The 27,971-nt window shown below is 40.8% G+C and overlaps 1 protein-coding gene across 1 annotated transcript; it reads right to left on the minus strand.

Annotated features, from left to right (window-relative positions):
* Window positions 1-1,065: 1,065 nt before the first annotated feature.
* LOC125003943 (NLR family CARD domain-containing protein 3-like) lies at window positions 1,066-27,941 on the minus strand (the record flags this gene model as incomplete). Its single annotated transcript, XM_047578210.1, has 4 exons — window positions 1,066-1,225; window positions 22,400-22,644; window positions 25,945-26,104; window positions 26,185-27,941. Coding segments are annotated over 4 exons (2,322 nt in total), but the record flags the coding sequence as incomplete, so codon positions are not given.
* Between the last annotated feature and the right edge of the window lie 30 nt (window positions 27,942-27,971).

The raw sequence follows: 27,971 nt of genomic DNA on the forward strand, positions 1-27,971 counted from the left end.
TATTTCCTTCAGCTTGTTGTTTGTATATATGACAGAAGTTTGTTTATCTTGTTTCTCCTGCTCTTCTTCTCTCTCTCTCTCTTCTCTGTTTCTACCCGGCTGGTCTTCAGCAGATGGTTCCTCCATTTGAGCTGGTTCTGGTCCAGGTTTCTTCCTATTAAAGGGAGTTTTTTCCCTCAGGCTGCTCTGGAGGTTGCAGGCTGGTTTTTGTAAAGCACCTTGAAACAATTTTTGTTATTGGCGCTATATAAATAAAATTGAATTGAATGGAATTGGATTATAAGATCCAACAGACCCAATAATATCCCACACACTTAATACTTGTCTTGATCTAATGAACCTATACTAATTAGAGAGGGAATGATGAACTTGTTTGATTATGACCATAGATTTAACCAGCAAACCTTCTGATGTTGGAATCTATAGAAATGTTAAAGGACAAGTTGACATGTTCAATTTTGTCTTCCAACAACAGTCACATGTCATATGGACTGATTCCAGAGCAGTTGATTCCTGCTGTCCACACTGACTGTGAAGTGGTCTCTTCCTAGCACAACTCCACTGTTGAGCTGACACTAATATGAAGCTTCAGCACTCTGACTGACACTAATCAAAGTTCCTCTTTGAGTTCCTGTCCCTCCACTGCAGCTCAGCAGGAAACACTGTGGAAACACAAACTGATACTGACTGGATGTGCTGAAGAACAAGATGAGTTGAAGATCAACACAACACAACAACACTGTGGATGTTGTCCTCCATCTGGTCTGATTGGAGTCAGACTATAAGGGGATTTGTCCACAGACAGTATGGACAGAAAGAATGATCAGTGACACCAGGAACTGTCAACACATGTGAAGACTGGACTTGATGTGGTTTGTGATCAGACCCACCACCGATGACTGAGGAGATACCTGCTGATGTTCAGGAACATGATGCTCCTTCATTTCAACTCTTTGAGCTCCTTTTCTATCTGACAGTCCTGACAAGAGAGTTAATCTAAACTGGATCTCCATTCTTCAGAAGCCTGAGAAGAAAAGAAATGAAAACTGACCTCAGAGTCTCCAGTTTACAGTTTGGAGTCCTCAGTCCAGCAGACAGATGCTTCACTCCTGAATCCTCCAGGTTGTTGTCACTCAGGTCCAGATGTTTCAGATTAGAGGACTGGGAGCTGAGAACTGAAGACAGAGCTTCACAGCTTCTCTCTGAGAGGTTACAGTCACTCAGTCTGAAGAGACAATGACAGAAAACACTTTAACTTTGTGACCAGCTGACAGGTTGATGTGTATTTATTGATGATGAACTTACAGAGCTTTGTTGGAGGCTTTGACCACTGGCAGCAGCCTCAGAAGAGCCTCCTCTGAAGCAGAGTATTTCTTCAGGTTAAACTCATCCAGATCTTCTCCTGATGACAGTAAGATGAAGACCAGAGCTGACCACTGAGCAGGAGACAGTTTATCTGTGGAGAGACGTCCTGATCTCAGGGACTGTTGGATCTCCTCCACTAAAGAACCATCATTCAGTTCATTCAGACAGTGGAACAGATTGATGCTTCTCTCTGCAGACACGTTCTCACTGATCTTCTCTTTGATGTACTGGACTGTTCCTTGATTGGTCTGTGATCTACTTCCTGTCTGTGTCAGCAGGCCTCGTAGGAGGGTCTGATTGGTCTGCAGTGAAAGACCCAGGAGGAAGCGGAGGAACAAGTCCAGGTGTCCATTTGGACTCTGTAAGGCCTTGTCCACAGCACTCTGATGGAGACATGGTAAAGTTTTAGACTTCCGAGATGTAGTTGTTTGTTCTTCCATCAGGTTGACTCCAGAGTTGATGAAGGTCAGATGGACATGAAGAGCAGCCAGAAACTCCTGAACGCTCAGATGGACGAAGCAGAACACCTTGTCCTGGTACAGGCCTCTCTCCTCTTTAAAGATCTGTGTGAACACTCCTGAGTACACTGAGGCTGCTCTGATATTGATGCCACACTCTGTCAGGTCTGATTCATAGAAGATCAGGTTTCCTTTCTGCAGCTGATCAAAAGCCAATTTTCCCAGAGACTCAATCATCTTCCTGCTCTCTGGACTCCAGTGTGGATCTGTCTCAGCTCCTTCATCATACTTGACCTTCTTGACTTTGGCCTGAACCACCAGGAAGTGGATGTACATCTCAGTCAGGGTCTTGGGCAGCTCTCCTCCCTCTCTGGTTTCCAACACATCCTCCAGAACTGTAGCAGTGATCCAGCAGAAGACTGGGATGTGACACATGATGTGGAGGCTTCGTGATGTCTTGATGTGGGAGATGATCCTGCTGGCCTTCTTTTTTCTGAACCTCTTCCTGAAGTACTCCTCCTTCTGGGGGTCAGTGAAGCCTCTGACCTCTGTCACCATGTCAACACACTCAGGAGGGATCTGATTGGCTGCTGCAGGTCGTGTGGTTATCCAGAGGTGAGCAGAGGGAAGCAGTTTCCCCCTGATGAGGTTTGTCAGCAGCACATCCACTGAGGTGGACTCTGTAACATCAGTCAGGATCTCAGTGTTGTGGAAGTCCAGAGGAAGTCGACATTCATCCAGACCGTCAAAGATGAACACAACCTGGAAGTCTTCAAAGCTGCAGATTCCTGCTTCTTTGGTTTCAGTGAAGAAGTGATGAACAAGTTCCACCAAGCTGAACTTTCTCTCTTTCACCACATTCAGCTCTCTGAAAGTCAATGGAAATATGAAGAGGATGTCCTGGTTGGCTTTTTCTTCAGCCCAGTCCAGAGTGAACTTCTGTGTTAAGACTGTTTTCCCAATGCCAGCCACTCCCTTTGTCATCACTCTTCTGATTGGTCCATGTCTTCCAGGTGAGGCTTTAAAGAGGTCTTCTTGTCTGATGCTTGTTTCTGGTCTGTGTGGTTTCCTGGATGCTGTTTCAATCTGTCTGACCTCATGTTCATCATTGACCTCTGCAGTCCCTCCCTCTGTGATGTAGAGCTCTGTGTAGATCTCATTCAGAAGGGTTGAGTTTCCTGCTTTAGCAATCCCCTCAAACACACACTGGAACTTCTCCTTCAGACCAGATTTAACTTTACGTCCACAAACTGCAGCTTCATGTCCTGAATGAACAGACAACAAATAAGATGAATGAATAAACTCTCCAATAAATATCCCAACATGTCATTACTCTAAAGAATGAGTGTGTGAATATATCTTGGTTCATCTCTTGAGACATTAGTAAATGTCTAATTTCTCCAGCAGCTTCAATGTTTAGAGTAATCCTCTTACTGCTCTGCAGACAGTCAGCCAGCTCCTCCTGCTTCATTCTCCTCAGGAAATTCACTGTCATCTTCACTAATAAATCTCTGCTGCTCCTCCTCTGCTCTTCATCCTCACCCTCCAACACCTCCTCATCCTCCCTCTGACTCTCTGAGCATTCTGGGTAATCTGGACTCACAACCTTCTGGATTTTCTTCAGCTCGTTTCTTATAAAAGTGATGATGTTGTCCTCCAGCAGCTGGAACAGGAGACGATATGAATGACACAAGCAGACTGAAACCATGGAGACAAACATCAGATCCATGTTGGACACACTGACAATCCACTGGTCTACAAAGAGCAGCATGGACATGATGGAAAGTAGTTGTTGTACATGTACAGACCAGAAAGATGGAGTCCAGCTGTGTCTGATGCTGCTGGGTAGACTGACCACTGAGAACCTCTGAGCTCTGCTGGTGGACTCTGTGGACCAATCATCAACAATTAGCTCTCATCATGTCTGTCCACACAGAGACAACACATTCACACAGCCACAGACACAGTTTGTCTTGCTTTTGGTTTACTGGATTATCCTGCCACACTCTGCAGCTCTTTTTGTTTCCTTCTCTACGTCCTTAATAAACTAAGAGTTTATATTTTCAGTCTCTTCTTGGTCGCATGTTGCTACAAAATCCACGGCTCATAAAGAAGTCAATAATGTCGCCCCAGTTTAACAATATTTGTAGTGTTTTAGAACAGGAACATGAACAAAGTGTTTTTTGATGGCAGGTCTAAGACAGACTCAGTTGTGTCAATGACACCAACCGATTGGAAAAAAGATTATTTTTGATATTATTAATTTAAGCACCATTTGAATCAGAACTTGATAAACTTTCAACTACTTGTCAAGACTCAATCAACTGGTCCTTTTATATACAGTCTATGGTTGACAGTCATTCAATTTCATTCAGTATTGAAATGAACCAAAAAATAAATAAATGAAAAGGCCTGTTTGTCATCACATAAACTTGTTGGAAAAAAAGTTTTGTGGAAAAAATACTTTATTATTTTTATTAATTCTACTTCAACAACATTCAAGAGAAAAGTTGGTTTTCACCATACTGACTGCTTTTGGCTTTTCCATTGAACAATATGTTCTGTCTGTTTATTTCATATTATTTATTTAAGCATCATTTAAGAAAATCATAACTTGATAAACTTTCAACCTCTTGTCAAGACTCAACCAGCTACTGCTCAAAAAAATAACAGGCAGTGTCCTCATAGCTACTGCAGCCATGGATATGGCAGGAAGAAAACGCCATGGAAACTCTACCTGGACAAACAGCCCTGGCACAAAGAAATATATATCCACATTTCTACGTGTTAGATCCCCACAGGTAACAGTTAAGACAGCCTCTCCGTTGTATAGGGTTACGGCTTCACGTCAGCAGAGTATTACTCCAACTGAACTCAGTGATAGCACTACTCAAGCTGTAGGCGGGGTAACTCGCCTGGCTTCTAACCACCCTTAATTCTGACATCTGCCCCGCTTCCTCACGTCCCCCGGAACCACCAGTCAGGGAGGCTTCCCGCAGCTGGGTCCGAAGTTGAGTCCCATCAGTTGTGGTGGCTTACCCCTAATGGATCTGTGCACTTGGTACGTGCCAGGTTATAATTTAAAGGCTAGGCAGGAAGCCCTAGGGACATAAGAATAGTTTTAAGTGGAATCGACTAGTGTGACCAATAAGAGCTAGGTGTCGGAGCCACCATTCAGGTTGCCTATAGTTTTACTGTCTTGATTGCCAGCAAAAAGGAAGAAATAATCGTTAGCAAAGACTTCTGACCTTTAGAGCCAAATTTTATTTGTAGGTTCAGCTTAAGCAATTTGCAACAGCTCAATTAATCACTCCAATCCAAAATCAGACATCTGTTAACATAAGATATGAATATCAAATAATCTATTAAAACTTCAATCATGTAATACCCAATTGGAAATATCCCTATTAGATTCTGTACTAAAAATTGCTTAATCAAAAAGAATTACTCATTAGCCAGGCGGATGAAGTAGGGGTAATGTAAAATGTCCAAAAATCCCTTTTAAGGAAGAACAGGCGTCGAGTGATACACACGGTCAATGCGACCGCACCCACACCCAGTCCATTTACTGCCGCTGAACGAGTTGGTAAAATAGGGAAGTCCCGATGAATGATGATTCTGTCCTTAGGTAAATCCCTAAAATCCTTCACAGATGTATTCCAATTGGTCTCCTCAACCCCGTACAAAGTCCAAGGAGTAGAAATCCAAAGTGTGGAAGATAAACCAATCTCTGACTGCTAGGCAGGGGGAATCCAGACCAAACTTTAAAAGCCAAAATAGCACTGGGTGGGAGTTGGCTCAGTCCGAATGCAGCACAGTTCGAGTCCGAGGTGAAATTCCCGTAAGATACTTCTGTATTTCATCTTTTATACTCTTAAATCGAGACACATCCTATATTCCACACATCACCATGACTAACCATAACCCCAATACTGTTATCCAATATGGGCATTACATTCATGACTTATTAATTAATACTTGGACATTAGTTAGTTTTCTGCACTTTTTCACCAACTGTGTGTACGGACATGTCCTGACCTGACCTCAGGCCATAAGGTTTCAGCTCCCCCTTTTGCCCCCACTGCCTGACATCTGTATTCTGTTTTTCTTATTCTACTCCTGATTTCACAAATATTGGTTACGCTGCTACAACTATTATTCATCTTACATTCTGTGTATAATAATTACTCACTGAAAATCAACATGTTTAATCAGAATCATTCTTCAATCATAGTATTATACTCTTTTATTCTGTTAATTCAAGTTCCGATCATACACTTGGTACCATGCTTTTAAGCTGTTGGTAAGCTGAGATCTTGACTATGACTGTGGCATTTTCTCCAGATTTTAATTCCTTAGTGAATTCTCTGAGCTACTATCGATTGTCATGCCACGATATGACAGAGTTTTGATTTTAGGTGACTTTAACATTCACGTCTCCTGTCCTACAAATACACTAGCGACTGATTTCATGTATTTGGTTCACTCTTTTAATTTAGTGCAATCTATTACCTCCCCAAGACATGTTAAAAATCACACCCTGGATTTACTATTGTCTTTTGGCCTCACACTTAGCAACTTTGTCCTCCATGACATCTGTGTGTCTGACCACAAGGTTATTGATAAACTTTTTGATATTGAGCTTCCCTTACCTACACCAAAACGGCCTGTCCCGATTTGCTCCCGCATAGTGAATTCTAGCACATCTAGCCTGTTCTCAAGTGCCTATGTTGCTGATCCCACAGCCTCTGTTATTGAATCCCTCTCTACTTGTTTAACTACTGAATATTAGACCTCTTCCACACATCATGTCTGTCAATCTTAGATTCCATTGCCCCTCTCAAGACCAAAGCTAGGAGGAAAAAAATGGCTAAATGAATCCAGACTCACTATTCACAGGGAGTGCTGGAGAGCAGAGCGTAAATGGACAAAAGACAAATTGCATATATCGTATGAAATACAGTATATAAAGAACTTCTGATTACATACCAATCCGCTGTTAGAGACACAAAAACAAAATACCTTTTAAATACATCATCAAGAGCAATCATAACTCCAGAATTCTGTTCAACACCATAAACTCTGTTATTTACCCCCTGCTGACTCCTCTATAAACTCCTCCTAAATCACTTGTGACCAGTTTAAAGACTACTTTCTGAACAAAATTGATAACATCAGGGCAAATATTTCACACACTACTAAAATCTCATTGTTGGCCCCGGAGAAACCTCCAGTCTTTAACAACCTTGTCCCTATTTCATTACCCAAGCTCAGACGCATAATCACAAGCATAAAGGCAACTAGCTGCAAACTCAGTGTAATCCCAACAAAATTATTGAAGCAATCATGTGAAGCAATCGGTCTTAGCTTAATGACGATCTTTAACAGCTCTTTAGCCCAGGTGTAGTCCCGTTTTGTTTCAAACATGCCAGAGTCCAGCCACTCCTGGACTATTTAAGACCAATTTTTAAGATTTCCTTTTCATCCAAAGTGTTAGGAAAATAGTTTTTAATCAGATTCTGTCCTTCCTAAATCTGAACAATATGTTTGAAAAATTCCAGTCAGGGTTCCGTGAACACCACAGCACAGAGACGGCTCTTTTAAGGGTAACAGATGACCACCTCTGTGCTGCAGATGCCGGCAAAAGCTCCATTCTAATTCTTTTAAACCTCAGCGCAGCCTTCGACACTGTCGACCACAAAATTCTCCTCCATCGCCTGTTACACTGGGTTGGCATCTCTGGTCCTGCCCTTGATTGGTTCTGCTCCTACATCTCAAACAGACAATTCACTGTTTCCATCGGTAGCTCCTCCTCCACACCTGCAAATATTACATGTGGGGTTCCTCAGGGCTCAGTTTTAGGACCACTTCTCTTCAGTCTGTATATGCTCTAGCTCGGGAAAATTATCCAAAGACACAACATCTCCTTCCATTGCTACGCCGATGACACACAGATCTACCTCCCACTCAATTCTCAAAGTCAGAATGACATCATCTGAATAGAAAATGTTTTGAAGACATCAAAGACTGGTTGGCTCAGAACTTCCTACAGATAAATCAGGACAAGACAGAAGTCTTAGTCTTTGGCCTTCTTTTCTGTTACAGCCCCTCGGCTCTGGAACAGTTTGCCAGAGACTATTAGGAGTTCTGACTCTGTTGAGGCTTTTAAGAGGCACCTCAACACTCATCTTTATTCCCTGGCTTTCAATGGCATTTGATTTGTTTTATTTCCACATCTGGTCACCTTCAATGTTAATAGCGTTTCATTTGTTGACACAGTAATGTTGATCAGTAATTGCATGTTTATATGACATGTTGAATGTTAAGCACTTTGGTGCAAATGCTCTTTGCTTTTTTAAGGTGCTATATAAATGAAATGAAATAAACTAAACTTCTTCACTCCACCCACACACATGTTCTACCTGTCAGTTACCATTCAAACCAGTGTCCTATGATCCAAAGCCTGCTTCTCAAATCAACCTCCACAGGTTAAAGTGGAAACTGTAGAAAGGAGCTAGTCTCCTCTGACTCATGGATGAAGCTGGACACTGGTTTACCTCTCAGGAGCAGAGGGTTGATGTCCTTTAAAATCAATGGCTCGATCTTTGGACCAATCACTGTTGAGGGACACACAGCTGGGGTCTGGACTGATCCTGTTAGAGAAGAAGAATCAGTTCAAGTCTGGTCAGACTGGACAGCTTCCAGATGTAACACATTTACATGAGATTAATGATACTGAAGAGAAATAAACTGGTTATTAAAACTTCTCTGGATCAATAACTGTTTAAACATGAATCAGAAACATGGAGGAAACATTTTACCTCTCAGGAGCAGACGGTCGATGTCGTTTAAAATCAATGGTACGATCTTTGGACCGATCGCTCCTGAGGGAAACACAGCTGGGATCAGATGAATGACTGAAACCAGTCAACCCGTCCTGCAGATGTCTGACTCCCTTCTCTTTGTCCTTCCTCCAGTCCATGCTGCTGAATCCACATCAACTTTCTACCTTCATGTGCAGAGGAAACACAAATCATTCATCTGAACATTAACTGGAATCATTTGTGCTGTAAAAACATCAGCTGATCCTCCACTGATTGGCTCTGATTCTGTCACTTAAAGCTGCTGTGATCCAAACTCTGTAGTGAACATCTTCTCCAAACATGACAGACAGAAACAGTTCGTGAACCCTAACCCTAAGACAAACCAGACTGAGCGTTTATTCAAAGAGCTGAAGAAGAAGAAAAGTCTCCACTCCACACCTGGACACTAGAGACTCACTCAGGTGAGATACTTCCTGGAACCAGTCAGGGCTGCACCTGTGATGGAGGAGGACAGGGAGGAGGGAGGAGGCAGATTTTCACAATAAGAGCACATTTTACAGGATCCAGTTGATTTGAGCTTGTATAATTATTAATATATCATTATTATGAACTTGTTGCTGGTTAAAGATCAGAGTGAACCTGGACTCTGATCTGAACATCTGCTGCTCAATTATTCTGCTCTGATTCAGTTGGAATAAAATAAGAAGAATGACCTTTGATTCACATTTAAAGAGCAGAAACGTTAATTTATGAATCATTTCTAACTGGAAACGTTTCTAATCTGATCATTGAGCTGAAAAGGGTTAAAGTTTCTACTTTCTCTTCTTTAATGAACCTTAATGTCGTCATGTAATGAAGGGATTAAAGTGACTGCACAATGTTCTAGAGTCAAATGTGAAATGTGGAGCAGTCTTCAGATCCTGGAGATGTTGAAACTGGATCAGTGACGTGTGGTGAGACTCAGATTTACAATTATGAACCCAGTGGAACAGCTTCAATTCATTCATTCAACTGGCTGCTTCCACACTAACTGGTTACGTTTCACATCTCTAATGAGCTTCTTTCCACACAAATAGTTCCAAGGTTCATATCTGACCAAAGGAACAATGTCACATCTATTGTGGTTAAGAGACAGAATAAGAGACAGAGAGAGTTTATTCATACTCATTCAACATGAGAGAACCCAGAGAGAAAAACCAACAACTCAAATGGAATCAAATCTATATTATATCCAATAATATTCTGATGATTTGATCCATTTTAATTCAGACTGTTCAACTAAATATCTTCCATCATTCACTACTAGATTGAAGGTTTAACTGTTAGAATGGTTTAAGCTGAGATTTATTACAATCTTCTGTTTTTATCTTTGGAGCAGATAAAAGATCCCAATAAACGGACCAAGGCCGTACAGGTGACTTAGAGAAACATGGCTCAGTTCCACGTGAAGCTCAGCTCACTGCTGCTTGGATTTACTCAGGAAATATGTAAAGTCAGATTCTGATATAAAAATGATTGAAATGACTGGAATCACACAGAAATCACATTTATATCACAGACCAATGGACAAGCAGTAGAATTTATTTCATCATCATTACTTTACATGATGACAGGTCAGACACTGCCTCAGCTGGATCACCTGACCCCATGTCCCTGAACTGTAGAAAGAAGCTGATCTGACAGTACTGGAGTAAAAGTACTTAGTTATTTCTAGAGACAGTTTCAAAAAAACAAGGCCTCAAACAGACAGGTGATCACAGGTGATCTCTAGAAAATGGCGGATCAGTTTCACACTAGGCCTCATCCAGACTCTAACCTTTCAGCTCTGACTCAGTTTAACGTCAAGTTCAGCAGATTTCTGCTGCTTCTGTTGGAGCTGAGCTGCTGACAGCTGATGTTCACCAAGAAAACATTCAAAACTGCTTCATTACCTTCAGACGGAGGTTGACACGGAGAGAAAAACACCTGCGACACGATCCTGGTGAAAGTGAAACTAAACTGAAACCAGGAAACTACATGTCAGGGCAGGTGTGCCCTCCCTCCTTTTTTTTTCAACTGTATATTATTCAGGCCATGAGAGAATGTGTGCAATTTTTCTTTCATTTTATTTTATTATTATTATTTTTACTCAAAATCCAGATGGCCGACAGAGAACCAGAACTGCCAAGTACGTCTGGAATTTTGTGTAAATACTTCCATAGCAGGGCACCACTGAATGTTAAATAAATATGCTGGCATCAAGTAACATCTAAGAATTAATATAACTGTTAAAGTCTCTGGATATTTATTTATTACTAGGAGAAATTGTCACACCGTGGTGAGGGTGTCTTGTCTTGGGGTTGTTTTGTCCTGTCATTTCCTGTTTTATTTTGAAAAGTAACTTTCCCCTCGTTTCAGGTCACTTGCCCTTCCTCATGTGTCTCTGTCTGATTGCCCTAAGTGTTTCCACCTGTCCCCTATTTCCCTCCATGTGTTTAAGTAGTCTGTGTTCCCCTTGTCTTGTGCCAGAGTGTTATCGTCTTCAACCTGTTCTCGTGCCTTTGTCTTCAACCAAAGAAGTTTCAAGTAAGCCTGTGAATCCTCTCGAAGAGAGAGTTTTTGTTTGTTTAGTCTTTTCTTAGTTAGATCCTCAGTCATTATTTATATAGTTATTTTTTGATTTGTTACTTTGATTTGAGTTTTCCTCCTTCTGGAGAGTTTTTTGTTTTCACTGGTCAGATTAGCGTCTAGGTTTTTCGTGGCCTTTTGTTTTTCCCTCTGTGAGGGATCTCTGAGGAATCCAAATAAAGCCATTTTGTCATCTCTGCATTCTGAGTCCTGAGTCCTGCTTTGAGTCTCGGCCTGACAGAAATATGTAATCATGTGAGTGGATAATTTTTAACTTGAAAAAAGTTCAATTGCCTCATTCATTTCAATCCTTGATGTTTTCAGGAAAGTTATTTCTCTCACCTTTAAAAAATCACACGAATAGATATAAAATATAATAAAACATTAAAAATAAAAGATGCATATGGACAGTAGTGGAAATGGTGCAGGTCAGATTATTAGTTTAATGGAACAGATCGACCAACATACTTACAACTTTTTGGTCTCTTGAATGTGAATACCTGTACAACTCACAACAGTGCAACTCTTTTAAAACACGTACCTTAAGCCATGCAATGAGTTAACTTTTTTTTTTCTAAATGGTGTCATTTTATTTTAATGTCATTTTTTTTTAAATTGTAGCCTACATGGTCTTTAACCATGTAGGCTTCATAAAAACTTCCACAAATTCATTTTCCAGCCCTAAAAAGTAGCTTAGCGTAGGCCCACTAGTTAAACAGTTAATAGCCCAACAATGAAATCAGAATGCTGCCGCTGACTCATTTTTCATGTTGGTGAGTGGTGGCTCTGCATTTTCAAATATGGATTCTCTTGGTGCACAGTTACATTGACATAACATAGGATCAAAGTGTGACTTCTTTTCATTTCTCTATTTCTTCCCCTCACATTCTCAGGCCCACCCTTTTCGTTTTCCACCAGTGTTATCCATAAGGCATCATCCTACGGAGGAGTATTAGGGCCACTCATGAGAAAAGAAATGAGATCAGATTTTATTTTTTCATTATGCACTTTAACCAAAAAATGAGAAATTTGTCAACATACAAACCAGCATCTGTATTCATGGGCAACGATCTTTGGCAGGCAAGATGGATAACTGTGTGCGCTTGTTGGGAGGGAGTGTGCCGTGAGCATTGTTTGTTCAGTCCTGGTGTGCACTCATAACATCTCAGGGTACTGGCTGATGAAACAAAAAATGGTGGCATAAAGAAGAGTTAAGTCTAAGTCCCTTGTCTTCAAAGCACAAGCATCAAATCTGCACTAAATACAGGAAGCAAATTGAAAGTGTAGTACTTATTTTTTTAAACCTCGAAAAGAACAAAAAAAAACTTGCCTTTGGGGAGAAGCACAATCCTAAGGATTAGTGTGGGGAGAACCATTGGTTTTGGCAGGTTAATGCTCTTCAAAGAACTGGGGTTATTCCTTAAGTTCTCTTTCATAGCATTGGTTTTGTGTTTCCCTGTGGGAAAACACTAACTCCATCACAGATGAGCCTGATGAGGGTGGTGTCATCAAACTTCAGGAGCCCGACAGACTCGTGACTCGCGACCATAATGTGTCATGTGTCATACTTCTGTCCAAAGCTGGAAACAAACATCATTTCACAAAACATAGACCTGTCTCCATGCAACCACAGCTCTCAGAAATACTGGAAAAACTCTTCAACAACAGATTGGACACATTCTTAGAAAAATATTAAATACTTGCAGAGAATCAGTATGAGCTTAGGTCAAACAGACCAACATCATTAGCAATAATGGAGGCAATGGAAGACATCAGAAATGCTAAATTGCAGGCAATATTCTGTTGGGATATTTATTGATTTAAAAGAGGCTTTTGATACAATCAACCATGAAGTACCAATCAAGAAACTGGAAAGATACGGTATTAGGGGAATAGTGCTGGATTTGTTCAGTTATTTAAGCGGGAGGCAGCAGTTTGGGAAATTGGGTGGCTGTGTTTCATCATGTTTGGACATTGCTTGTAGTCTGAATACGGAGCCACCAGTCAGACAATTTCAGTAGCATAAGTGTTTCCAGGTCACATACAGATTATATTCAGCACATACAAGATTCAAAATATTAAAGAATAGGAAATAGTGTTAACGAGGTGACCCGTGAGCGGCTGGATGACGTCCAAGAAAAGTTTAGGGAACGGTCAGGTTTCCTGGTTCTCTTTCTTTTTATTAATCAGTACCCAGCAATAACAGCAACAGCAAAGGGTGAAATGTCTCTTGTGGTCCGACCTGCAACACAGACAGATGTTAACTGGTGCCACCGGATTAATTACTGGACTCTTCCACTTTACAGGTAAATTTACATATTTATCACATGGCTAACTCACCATCGACAAATCTTCAATGTCTCCTGCACACATAATATTTACATGACTCCATTTTGCTCCTGTCATTATCCCTAAAACACCTCTAAGATATAAATACAATGAATAGAAGAAAAAAATTCAACAAGTCCAGCTGACCTTATTCAAAATCTGAAACTCTCTCGCAGCCCATCCAACAACCCTGATCAACACACAAGACGAATTATTTCTTCTTTTTATTTCATGAACAGAGCAATATGTTATAATCCGGCTCAAACGTTGGTCAGATAAATGAAGAATAAAACATAATTTAAATCACATGCTTTTGTTTTATTAGTTGTGATTACTTTTTTAAATTAAAATATTTAACCATAAATATTTGATGGTTACTTAAAACCTAATTACAAAATAGAAAATGACCTGTCGCGGCCCACACTTTGGGAATCACTAGTATCTAAGACTGGTGGGGGTGAGGGTGTGATGCTGGGTCAAACTCAGATGAAGCAGCAGAGCTTTAAAGTTTATTGTTGCATTGCATATTTAATTTTGTTAACATGAAATATTATGTATTGTGGAAAATCTGTGGAAAATGTGTTTCTCAGTTAAAGACTAAAGTCCATTAATGCCTGTTTGTCCCTGTCCTTTGTCCCTATGAATATTCCAGACCCGTTGTCAGTCCTAGGCTCCAGTCTCCAGGTGTGAATGGTTCCTAGTGGTTTTTACCATCAGAGTTTAAACTTCCTCCAGTCTCTTAGAACTGAAGAAGAGACTCAGATGAAATGTCTTCTCTAAACTCTAAAGTCCAGAGGACTTTTTTATTCTCTCTCTTTAATTAAAGGTCTCTCTCTTCTCAGGACTCAGAAAACAGGGTTAACCATGAGAGAACGTTGTACCTGCTTGGATTCTGCTGACAGTGCAAACGTGTGCTGGTTTGTATGAGCCCATGTTCTGTTTGTGCAGGGTCTCTGGCACTGAGCTGTGAAGTAAAGCCTTGGTCATGTGGAACCGTGTCTTCTCTGTTTTTACTCACAGGCTCCAGTAAAAAGACTGGAGCTAATCGGTCTGACAGAGGCCCTGGAAGTTTAGATGCACGGTGGGTTTTCAATCAACTCTCAACCAAAAGCATTAGCAGATGCTTAAATCAGCTCTAGTGTATTTCATGCATAGTGGTCACTACAGTGGACAGCTGTTCAAAAGATGTTCTTTTGTATATGTGTATATGAGTGCATCATATCAACCAACACAGTGGACGCGTGTGCGTCACTTCATATACTTAACATTGATCGGTCTGTCAGTGGAAGTTCAATTTTTTATTTTTTTTACTCAAAATCAAGATGGCCGACAGAAAGTCAGAAATGCCAAGTATGTCAGGAATTTTGTGTAATCATTCATTCATTTCAATCCTCTATATTTTCAGGAAAAGTCATTTTGCTCTCACCGTAAAAAATCATGTATAGATATGAAATATAATAAAATATTAAAAATAAAAAGATGTACATGGACAGTAGAGGAAATAGCGCAGGTCAGATTATTAGTTTAGTGGAACAGATACAGAATGGAGCTCAGTGACGGTAGAGAAGGAACCAGACTAGTCCTGTATGAATGAATTAAAGAATGTTTAGTTAACAAATAATGAGCAACACTGAAGGAGCTAAATGTAACACATTCCTGAAGATAAATATTAAAACTAAATAGTGAAATGTTTTATATTCAGTAACAAGAAATACATCTGAGGACAATTTACTAATTTTAAACATTTTTAAGGTGTTGGTGTCGCTGCATTTCCTCTAATCGTCCACCAGGTGGAGACAGAACAGCGACAGAAGGAAAAAGCTGCAGCAGAGAAGAAGATCCAAGATGGCGGCTCACCATCAGTCCCATGACAAAATAAATAAATAAATTGTAACGATTCCATTTTTAGAAACAGGAAATGAAAATAGACCCATTTCAAGTTTGGCTTAAATATTTTCTACCTCGATAAAGAAAAATGTGTAGTCTGGGTCTGTTTTCACATGCACTTGAACTTTATTCCTGTCTTTAACCAACCAGAGTCTTAGTTGAACCTTGTATCTGTGTGTTGTTTCCTTGCTGGGCCTGAATAGGAGCATTTTATGTCCACTGTTGATCCCGTTGCAGCACAGATCTGAATAGAAGTGAAACTCATCAGCCAGTCTGAACCTGCACCACTGGAACACAGAGAACATCAGGGATGAACATCACACTCAAACAGACAAAGAGTGACACAATTTTATTCAGACTTTATTAACATCATCTGTTTATCATTTCATTGATAATACACAGCATCTTCATCATTTCTGTGTCTTTCAGCTTAAGTTTGTTATGTTTCCAGTAAAACTATTGTGGACCCTCTCATTCATTCTAACCCTAACCACTCCCCCCTCCCCCTTATTTAACTCGTGTCCATCCTCTCATGCCTGGGCCGGACTCTATCTCTGGACCTGACCCTCGTAGAGCCTGTATGACGCCACCGTTGGACAGATGGACCCTGAATTAGTGCAGTTGGAAGTAAACCTGCAGGTTTTTGTTAAATTCAGGAGCTGTTTTATTGCACAAAGTCTCTTTATGAGGGACTATTGCGCCCCTTAGAGGTGGTTGTGGAATTTTGAAATGGCCACCAGGGGAAAGCCTGCTACTGGAAACCCCATGTGCATTTTCAATCCTTTATTCTTTTATTATGTCCCCTTTAATGAGGTTTTTCCTTTTAAATATCTGCAGCGCACTCCACTTCCTGGTCTGTTGCATTCTGGGTACTGCAAACATCTCCTTTCTGTTGGTTCTTTTTCGCGGCTTTTTGCATTTAAAATTTCAGTGTCTTACATTGTTGTACTCGTCTCACTGTTTCCATTTATCACTTCCATTTTTATACTTTTTCATCATAGTTTTCTCATTTTGAAAAGTCAACAGGTTGAACCGTGACTGTGTGACCTGTTCCCTGCAGTGACCACTTCTCAGACAAGCATTAATTTAAGTTTTTATGTAAATGTTTAAAGTAATAGTGTTTGTTTTATCACCACTTCCTGGAGCTGTGCGGTGTATGGAGCACAGGAGTGGTCGGGCCATGAAGTGTCAGAGGAGGAGAACTGAACTTCGCTCTGATTGGCTGGACTGGGGCTACCTAGCGGTGCTAACGAACAGTCTTAGCTGGTCAGGTGGTGAGTTGATTTTTTTTCTCTTCTTCTCGTCATGCACATGACTCATGGCTCTGAGTCATTTAGGCCTTAAGGTCACTCAAACCTCCTCTCCTTTATAACAGTTAGCCTAGTGGGGGCTAATTTCATGAAGTATTGGGTATTGGTAGCACCTGGTTATACTCTAATTCTTTAATGGCTCTCTGCAGGCTTAACACCTTTGAAGACCACTCAAACCTGCTTAGCAGTTAGCCTAGCAGATGCTAATTTTAGACTGGATTATTAAAAGCACCTTAAATAGCAATAATGATAATAAAACCTTTAATAATAAAGCTTAAATACTAAAACCTTTATTATTATTATTATTGTTATTATTATTATTATTATTATTATTATTATTACTTTAGTGTCTGGATGTAACTAGAGCTGTGATTGGTCCTCTGGTTCTCACACTTGGAACAACCTATAAACTATTATAAAATAGAAACATCTGGTCCTTCTCCTTGAATTTAAAGGTCTTATGAGCTCAGTGGTGAGTGAATCAGTTGTCACTTGTCGATGCTTCTAGGTTTTATCTGGTAATATCTGGTAGTTTTACTCATTCATGTCCCATGTTTAGGTTTTTATGTCTTGTCCATTCATTGAAACATTGTAATTTTGTGCGACTTTCTTGGCCAGGTCTCCCTTATAAAAGAGATAATTGATCTCAACGGGACTAACCTGGTTAAATATGGGTTAAATACAATACAAAATGATGAGATTGTGCTGACAAGACCAGACCTGGTCATCATATCATATAATGTCATATAATGAAACAGACCTGAGTTTGTAGATGGTTCTAGTAGAAAGAATCCAGATGTTACAGACGTTACAGACCATACAGTGGTAACTCCAGCAGAACCACGACCTAAACATGACTCAGCTCAAGCAGCAGAACTAGTAGCACTCACTAAAACTAACAGGAAAAGACAAAACTACCAACATTCATACTGACGGTCAATAACAATGGAAGAACTGAGGTATGACAACATCAGCTGGAAAACCTGTTAACCACAAAGGCTTAATGTGAGACTCACTGGCTGCAATGACACTACCTAAACTTAGAAATCTGTAAATGTGCAGCACTCACTAAAGGAACTGATCCTGTCTGGACAGGAAATCACAAAGCAGATGTAGAAGCTGTACCTGCTAGACTGCATGTATCGACTCCTTACTGCAAGTAAAACCTTTAACCCTTATACTGTGTTAGTGTCAAAGTTAATCTGTTTGCAAGTTAAAATGTGTTTTTATAGAGACAAGGCTTCGTGATCTCCTCAAGAACAGATGTTTTAACACTACAAAAGATCATAGAAAATGGGTTAGTTGCTGTGTGGATCAAATCTGGCTCAATTTGCTCTTTTTTAGATGAAAATGACTGATGGATTCACTATTCATTCATTCAGGAATAATGTTGTCATTCTCAGTCCAGCATGGTTCCACACTACAATGGACCTCATGCATGAATGAGACAACGTTTACAAACCCTCAGACCTCCACATCCCTCTCAGTGGATTTAGAAGTTACAGTACCTGACACCACTGTCTCTGGTTCTGATCCACTGCAGACCAGGAGCATAGAGATGCTCTGACCCAGTCATCAAAGTCAAATTATTCCACTGGAACATTTCTCCAGAACCTGAGAACCAGTGGTCATAATGTTATGGCTGATTAGGCTGATGAACGTGTACACTAATAGAGTGTAAATCTCTTTAAACGATGCCTCTAGGAAACCACCTCAATGATGCTAACAAAGGGAAGCTATGCTATGCTGGAAGAAGCTGAAGTTTCCTTCATGTTTCATCCTCTGAAGGAAACATGTGACTCTGATCCTGTCCAGTTTGTTTATCACATCCTAGAAAACACTTGAGATAATTAACAGTCAGCGAGATAAAAACATGGCCGTCTCTAGATGAACCAGAAACTGGTTACACTGATGTCCATTAACATCTTTTTAATTAACAGTTGTAATCATCAGCTAACTCACACTGCTAACTCTCCAGGAGCTAATCCATGTTCAGCATCATCCTATAACTTCTACTGGTCATCACCTGGATGCTTCTTTTTGACACAGAACGTCCTCCCACAGTTTTACAGTGTATGATAGAAACTGTGTTGGTCACTGCCCCCCAGTGGTCACTGTCAGGAACTGCAGTCCACATCCCATAATACTGATGATCATTGACTGCTGTATTTTAGCTCTAATGTTCATCATGCTGATAATGAACACACATTACACTGATAGACTGATTGATCACTACCCTCTGGTGGCCACACACAGAAATTGTAGCTAAATAACACTGTAAAAAAATGACGGTTTAAAAATATGGGGCACATTTAAGCTAAAAAGAATGTTAAAGGTTTAATATGGCATCATTTTAAAACTTTTATGTTAAAATTGTAACAACACAATAACATTTTAAAACACCTTAAACTATTTTAAACCTTTGATACTGCCTAAAGATCTTAACACTACTTTGAAACTTTAAAACATCTTTCTCCATCTGTAATGGATGGTGTTGTCTTGTTGCCTGGTAACAATCATAAAGTCTCAGTGAAGAATTTGTGAGATTCTGTACTAAAACGTCATATATGTTGAACACGCAGTAAAAACATCTGACAAATATGATACGAAGAAATAAACCATAAAAAAATGGAAGATGTACTGTAAAAAATATAACTATGAAATACACTGTAAAAAATATAACCATGAAATACACTGTAAAATAAACTACAATCAGATACACTGTAAAAATAACTATCATGTGATCTGATGAAGATGAAGATCTGATGGAGTCTCTGGTTTGACTGTGAGCTGTTTCTTTGCTGTCGTCTCTAAACTCACCAGTTCCTACAGTTCACCAGCAGCTATAGAATCAGGAAACACTCAGCTCCTCATCTGACAAATCCAACCAATAATCAAAGACACATGAAGCAGATGCTGCTCTGATCCAATAAACGTGTGGATGAAGGAGGAGGAACGTAACCAGGAGGAGACAATATTTGGTTTGTGTCTGAATCATTGATGAGGGACTGGACTTGATTTGTTGGAGCTCTGTGAAGAGTTGAAGTGCAGCTCTGTTGGTGGTCTTAAATGGAGACCTTGTGGATGAAGCTCTCCTCTCCACCTCCCAGTAACATGGTCCAGTCAGAGTCTGCTTCAACCTCTGGATCATCAGGACACAGCTCATCCTCCTGTTTCTCACCATGACCTCCACCTGTAGAGAGGAGGAGAAAGAAGAGAGGAGGTGAAGGAGTGTTTCCAGAGACTCCCTTCATCATCACATCTAGTAGAAAGAGCAGCAGGGACTTGAGTCCTGTTCAGAGCAGCAGTGGAGCAGCTGTGGAGCTCAGCCAGCTTCCTTTCAGCTTCATGTTAACGTGTTGGGGTGAACACACACAGACCTGCAGAGACTTTAAGCATCAAGTCTGTTTCCTCTGCAGATTTCACTAAGAAACTGCTGAGAGTCCTGAACGCTTCATTACTGCACCAACACTTTAGTGATGGATTTACTGCTGCTCCATGGAAACAAAGATCAGCTGACTAAGAAACTCATGGTTACTAAATGTAATGCTGCTTCTGTGATGTGCAAGTTTCAGTCAGACTGATCTCAGAGCTGTCATCAGTTGTTGATCAGATCTGATGAATGACCACCACTGTCTCTATACATCTTGGAAGGCTGTCAGCTGGAATCCAGCTTTATTTCCTGGACACATCAACACAACAACAACAGTCGTCTTCACATCAACTCAAACAAATGATCACAACAAGCTTCTGGCTCATCTGATTGGCTGACTGTTGTCTCTCTCTCTGTCTTTCTGTCCAATCCTGAAGCCTGTCTCTATTCTCCTCTCACAGCTTCACTGAGAAGCTGCAGGTTTACAGGAAACACTGGATCTTTGATACTGTGTTTAAGACGATACTGATGAAAGCAGCATGTACTGACTGGAACCCTCTACTCACTCCAGAGTCTCCAGTTTATAGTCTGGACTCTTCACAAGATCAAGAAGCTGCTTCACATCTGAATCCTTCAGGTTGTTGAAGCTCAGCTCCAGATATTTCAAATGGGAGGGGTTGGACTTCAGAGCTGAGACCAGAGAATCACAGCTGATCTCTGACAAACTGCACCTCATCAACCTGAATAAAGAATAAAAGATGTGAGTTTACAAAGTTCCTGTTGAAATCATCCAGAGTTTCATCATGTGTTCAGAGCTGAAGGTTCAGAATGAACAAGTTTAAAACCTGGAAACTCCAAACAGGTGAATCCAACAGGAAGCAGCTTCAAACAGTCAAATAGAAGAAGAGAAGAAGAACTCTCATTAATATTAATGACAACATGCTGCTGCTTCAATGAAGACGTGGCTCCATCTCTACAAGCACAACTAAAAACCCTCAGACATTTATTTCACTTTCTACTCAAAGTTCAGAGAAACTCAGATGAAAACGGGACATTTCACATTTTTAAAATCTGATGATTGAAGCCTCTGTTTGGATAAAGTAGATCCTTTTTTCACATATAATCAACATGTAAATCCATGTTTCATCAACCCTGTTACTAACATATCAAGTTCAGTTTGAAAAGCTTTTAAATCCATATTCAGAACTAATCTGATCAACTATTAAATATTAAATGACACTTGTTACGTTAAGTGTGTTTGTAAAACTAAAATCTTAATGATTTGTCTTTTCCATGAATGAATAAGCTCATTTACAATCAACTCTTTCACAGCAACTTCAGTTTGAAGAAAAACTTGAAGTAAAATAATTAAAAGCACATTTTCTTTGAGTGGATTACTGGCTGCTTTGACTTTATATCTAGAATGTGTTGATTTTACATTTGTCTCATCATTTTTAAATGACAGTAGAAAACTATGTATGTAACAGGCCGACACCAGTTAATGAACTGGTTCTACTGCTTGTTTCAGTTCTATTATGAGAGCAATAGAGTTCTAATAGGACATTAATAATCCTTTCATTCACAATGACTCAGATATTTAGGATATTTATTGAGGTTTAGTCATAAAGCCAATGAAACATGATGAAGCCATAGATGTAAATGTGAAGGGATTTAACTGATGACATGATGAATTCAGTTAGAATCTGTTTATCATGTTTGGCCTCAACAGCAGAAACTAAATCCTGATATTTTTCTGCTGGAACCCTTGAGTTCAGATAGTGGTGCCCTAACAACAGCAGTGAACTGCTGCATTCAGCAACAACACAACAATGAAGCTTCTCATCCAACATCATCCGATCACTAAACTGGTTCAACTCACTATTTGACAAAGTGGGCTCAACATTTTAGAGACTAAACTATTTCAATCATTGTCAGCTTCATCAATGAGGTCATAGAATGGTCAGTTGGTTTTAACGTGAAACAACATGAGCTGAAACTGAAGCTGGAAATCAAGAGTGTCAGAGTTTCAGAGTCAATCAATCCAGTGGAGGATTTTTCTTCTTCTATGAAGCTTTGAAATGTGGAGCTCAACATGGCTCTGCCACAGTCAATGGACTAAAGCACAGAAGAAAAAAGCAGACTTTACCATGAAGATCCTCAGTGTGGATCAGTAGAATATCAGCCTGATGTCACCACAACTTTACCATCATATTCATCTCAGCACACAAAGAAAACATGGAGTCTGACCTCAGAGTCTCCAGTCTACAGTCTGGACTCTCCAGAAAACCACACAGCTGCTTCACTCCTGAATCCTTCAGCTTGTTGTGACTCAGGTCCAGATGTTTCAGATGGGAGGGGTTGGACTTCAGAGCTGGTCCCAAAGAATCACAGCTGATCTCTAACAAACTGCAGTAAATCAACCTGAATAAAGAATAAAAGATGTAGACTAAAGCGACAATCTTCTCATGTTTAAAATCAGTCAGAAAAAAGCTTCATATATCCCTGAGGGAATGTAATTCGGATGGCAAAGAGCGGTACATGGGGCAAAAGCAGCACATTGTATGCAATGGTAGGCCTGCTGCCTGTAACAAGAGTATTGCACCAGTAAAACTTAAATAAAACTTTACTGTTATTGTAAGAATTAAATCCATTCAAACTATTTATTCAAAGCCTCCAACTAGAATAAGAATCGATGGCATTCATGTTCTCTGCCTCCTGATCCTCTTGTTCTTCTTTTCTCTCTATCTTTTCTGTTTCTACCCAGCTGGTCTTCAGCAGATGGTTCCTCCATAGGAGCTGGTTCTGCTCAAGGTTTCTTCCTGTTAAAGGGAGTTTTTCCCTCAGGCTGATCTGGAGGTTTCAGGTTGGTTTTTGTGAAGCGTCTTGAGACAATTTGTATTGTTATTGGCGCTATATAAATAAATCGAATTGAACTGAATTGAATTGAATTTCAGTCCTAATCATTTCTTTATCTTGTAGTAGTTAGACCCTGTTCTTCTCATCCTGCTCTGTAGATACTTTCTGTCTGTTTTACCTCTGCCTGGTTTTAGACCTGAAAGAAGAACTTTGTGTTGAACATCTTTTAAAGGAATAATCACCAGCTGTGTTCTTCTGGGTTCAGTAGTGAACCTCCACCCTGACCCCGAGGCCCCTATAAGCCTACACCTTCAGGCTAGCCTACACCTTCAGAGAGTGCCAGTGCTCTGGAAAACATCCTGCCTTGTCCCAGTGCCCAAAAAAGGACGAGCTGCTGCACTGGAGGACTACAGGCCGGTAGCACTGACCTCTCACATCATGAAGGTCAAGGAGAGACTGGTTCTGGCTCACCTCAGACTGCTGGTGTGCCCATCACAAGACCCCCTGCAGTTTGCATATCAGCCCCATGTTGGGGTTGATGATGCAAGCATCTACTGCAAAAAATTCTACAGATGAATGAGAAACACATTGAGATGGAGCAGGCTCATCGCACTGGAGATCCTAAGGCAGGAAACCGACACAGACCAATTGTTGTCAAGTTTCTCAGATGGAAAGACAAGGAGGCTATCATGGCAAGAGGAAAAAAACTGAAAAACACTAACATCTACCTCAATGAGGACTACTCCGAAGCAGTATGGCTGAAACGAAAAGAACTCATCCCAAAGATGAAAGCTGAAAGAGCCAAGGGGAACATTGCTTACATCCGCCATGACAGACTCATTGTCCACCCTCCCTCCCAAAGAAATGCTGAAGATGAAATGTTAACAAATCTCAGATGTCCACACTGACATATGCAGATTCACGCAAACAGGAGGTATGTGAATCCTTTTAGCACAACATTCTGTTACTGTCAGCATTGCCAAAAAAGGGCTCAGAATAGCCCATGTAAACATATGTAGTTTAAGAAATAAAGTGCAGGATGTCGACAACCTGTTAACATCAGGAAAAGTTCATATCCTGGTCATTTCTGAAACTCATTTAGATAATTCATTTGATGACACTACAGTAGAAATACAGGGATATACAGTAGTATATATAGGAAAGATGGAGACAATGAAGGAGGGGGCGTTGCAATCTACATTCAGAACCACATCCCTGTTAAAGTCAGAGAAGATTTAATGTCATGTGATGTTGAAATGCTCTGGCTACAGGTTCACTTGCTGCATTTAAACCCCATTTTGGTAGGATGCTGTTACAGGCCACCAAGCTCTAACAGTCAGTATCTGGATAATCTGTGCGAAATGTTTGAAGGAGCATGTGATGAAAATAGAGAAATATATATTCTGGGAGACCTGAACATAAATTTTTTGGCAACAAAATGTCCTCTGAAACACAAAATCCTTAATGTAACCAGAGCCTGTTATCTTACTCAAGTTATTGATCAACCCACAAGGGAGCACACTAACAAGTCAGGAACTCAGGTCTCTACATGCATTGATCATATTTATACTAATTCTGTTGAACTCTGCTCCAAGGCTGTAACTGTTCCCATCAGCTTCAGTGATCACAATTTGGTAGCCGTATCAAGCAGAGCCAAAGTTCCAAAAGCAGGGCCAAAAATTGTTTTTAAACGATCATATCTAAGTCTTTCTGTCCAGACTCATATGTAGCTGACGTCAGAAACATTAATTGGTCCAAAGTCAATAAACAAATAGATTTAAATATGGCACTTAATGGTTTCAATGAACTATTGGTTCCAGTGATGGACAAGCATGAACCTATCAGGAAGCTGACTGTCAGAGCTGTTAGGGCCTCTTGGGTGGATGATGAATTGAAAGCACTCATGAATCAAAGAGATAATGCAAAAGATGTGGCAATTAGGTCTGGCTGTGTGGCTGATTGGCAAAATTATCGGAAACAAAGGAATTATGTCACTAAACTTAATAAAAAGAAGAAAAAAGCGTATTATAGATCTAGGATAGATGACATAAAACATGATGGAAAGAAGCTCTGGAGCACTTTATATAACATCATGGGAAAGAAGAACAATCCCACTCCGTCATTCATTGAAGCTGAAGGGTCTTAAACCGATAGACATAGCCAATTATTTTAATAATCACTTTATAGGAAAAGTCTGTAATCTAGTTAAGTAAATGCCAACAGCTTGCAGGAAACCATCATATTCATGTATACAAGATATAATAATGAAAGATAAGAACTGCACCTTTAAATTTTATAAGGTGACAATAGAGGAAGTGCAGAAACTACTTTCATCCATATAGACCAAGAAGCTGCCTGGAATTGATAACTTGGATGGAAAGCTGTGAAAGCGGAGCAAAGTGGTCTCTTCTTAACACAACTCCACTGTTGAGCTGACACTAATATGAAGCTTCAGCAGTCTGACTGACACTAATCAAACTTCCTCTTTGAGTTCCTTTCCCTCCACTGCAGCTCAGCAGGAAACACTGTGGAAACACAAACTGATACTGACTGGATGTGCTGAAGAACAAGATGAGTTGAAGATCAACACAACACAACAACACTGTGGATGTTGTCCTCCATCTGGTCTGATTGGAGTCAGACTATAAGGGGATTTGTCCACAGACAGTATGGACAGAAAGAATGATTAGTGACACCAAGAACTCTGTTAATGTCAACACATGTGAAGACTGGACTTGATGTGGTTTGTGATCAGATCCACCACCGATGACTGAGGAGATACCTGCTGATGTTCAGGTACATGATGCTCCTTCATTTCAACTCTTTAAGCTCCTTTTCTATCTGACAGTCCTGACAAGAGAACTCATCTAAACTGGATCTCCATTCTTCAGAAGCCTGACAAGAAAAGACATGAAAACTGACCTCAGAGTCTCCAGTTTACAGTTTGGACTCTCCAGTCCAGCAGACAGATGCTTCACTCCTGAATCCTCCAGGTTGTTTTCACTCAGGTCCAGAAGTTTCAGATTAGAGGACTGTGAGCTGAGAACTGAAGACAGAGCTTCACAGCTTCTTTCTGAGAGGTTACAGTAACTCAGTCTGAAGAGACAATGACAGAAAACCCTTTAACTTTGCGACCAGCTGACAGGTTGATGTGTATTTATTGAGGATGAACTTACAGAGCTTTGTTGGAGGCTTTGACTACTGGCAGCAGCCTCAGAAGAGCCTCCTCTGAAGCAGAGTATTTCTTCAGGTCAAACTCATCCAGATCTTCTCCTGATGACAGTAAGATGAAGCCCAGAGCTGACCACTGAGCAGGAGACAGTTTATCTGTGGAGAGATGTCCTGATCTCAGGGACTGTTGGATCTCCTCCACTAGAGAACCATCATTCAGTTCATTCAGACAGTGGAACAGATTGATGCTTCTCTCTGCAGACACATTCTCACTGATCTTCTCCTTGATGTACTGGACTGTTTCCTGATTGGTCTGTGGGCTACTTCCTGTCTGTGTCAGCAGGCCTCGTAGGAGAGTCTGATTGGTCTGCAGTGAAAGACCCAGGAGGAAGCGGAGGAACAAGTCCAGGTGTCCATTTGGACTCTGTAAGGCCTTGTCCACAGCACTCTGATGGAGACGTGTTAGTTTTTTAAATAGTTTAGACCACAGAGATGTAGTTTGTTGTTCTTCCATCAGGTTGACTCCAGAGTTGATGAAGGTCAGATGGACATGAAGAGCAGCCAGAAACTCCTGAACACTCAGATGGACAAAGCAGAACACCTTGTCCTGGTACAGGCCTCTCTCCTCTTTAAAGACCTGTGTGAACACTCCTGAGTACACTGAGGCTGCCCTGATGTCGATGCCACACTCTGTCAGGTCTGATTCATAGAAGATCAGGTTTCCTTTCTGCAGCTGATCAAAAGCCAGTTTTCCCAGAGACTCAATCATCTTCCTGGTCTCTGGACTCCACAGTGGATCTGTCTCAGCTCCACCATCATACTTGACCTTCTTGACTTTGGCCTGAACCACCAGGAAGTGGATGTACATCTCAGTCAGGGTCTTGGGCAGCTCTCCTCCCTCTCTGGTTTCCAACACATCCTCCAGAACTGTAGCAGTGATCCAGCAGAAGACTGGGATGTGACACATGATGTGGAGGCTTCGTGATGTCTTGATGTGGGAGATGATCCTGCTGGCCTGCTCCTCATCTCTGAACCTCTTCCTGAAGTACTCCTCCTTCTGGGGGTCAGTGAACCCTCTGACCTCTGTCACCATGTCAACACACTCAGGAGGGATCTGATTGGCTGCTGCAGGTCGTGTGGTTATCCAGAGTCGAGCAGAGGGAAGCAGTTTCCCCCTGATGAGGTTTGTCAGTAGCACATCCACTGAGGTGGACTCTGTAACATCAGTCAGGATCTCAGTCTTGTGGAAGTCCAGAGGAAGTCGACACTCATCCAGACCGTCAAAGATGAACACAACCTGGAAGTCTTCAAAGCTGCAGATTCCTGCTTCTTTTGTTTCAGTGAAGAAGTGATGAACAAGTTCCACCAAGCTGAACTTTGTCTCTTTCACCACATTCAGCTCCCTGAAAGTCAATGGAAATATGAAGAGGATGTCCTGGTTGGCTTTGTCTTCAGCCCAGTCCAGAGTGAACTTCTGTGTTAAGACTGTTTTCCCAATGCCAGCCACTCCCTTTGTCATCACTCTTCTGATTGGTCCATGTCTTCCAGGTGAGGCTTTAAAGAGGTCTTCTTGTCTGATGCTTGTTTCTGGTCTATGTGGTTTCCTGGATGCTGTTTCAATCTGTCTGACCTCATGTTCATCATTGACCTCTGCAGTCCCTCCCTCTGTGATGTAGAGCTCTGTGTAGATCTCATTCAGAAGGGTTGAGTTTCCAGCTTTAGCAATCCCCTCAAACACACACTGGAACTTCTCCTTCAGTCTAGATTTAACTTTATGTCGACAAACTGGAGC

The sequence above is a fragment of the Mugil cephalus genome, chromosome 2 (genome assembly GCF_022458985.1).
Source record: "Mugil cephalus isolate CIBA_MC_2020 chromosome 2, CIBA_Mcephalus_1.1, whole genome shotgun sequence".
Taxonomy (NCBI): Eukaryota; Metazoa; Chordata; class Actinopteri; order Mugiliformes; family Mugilidae; genus Mugil; species Mugil cephalus.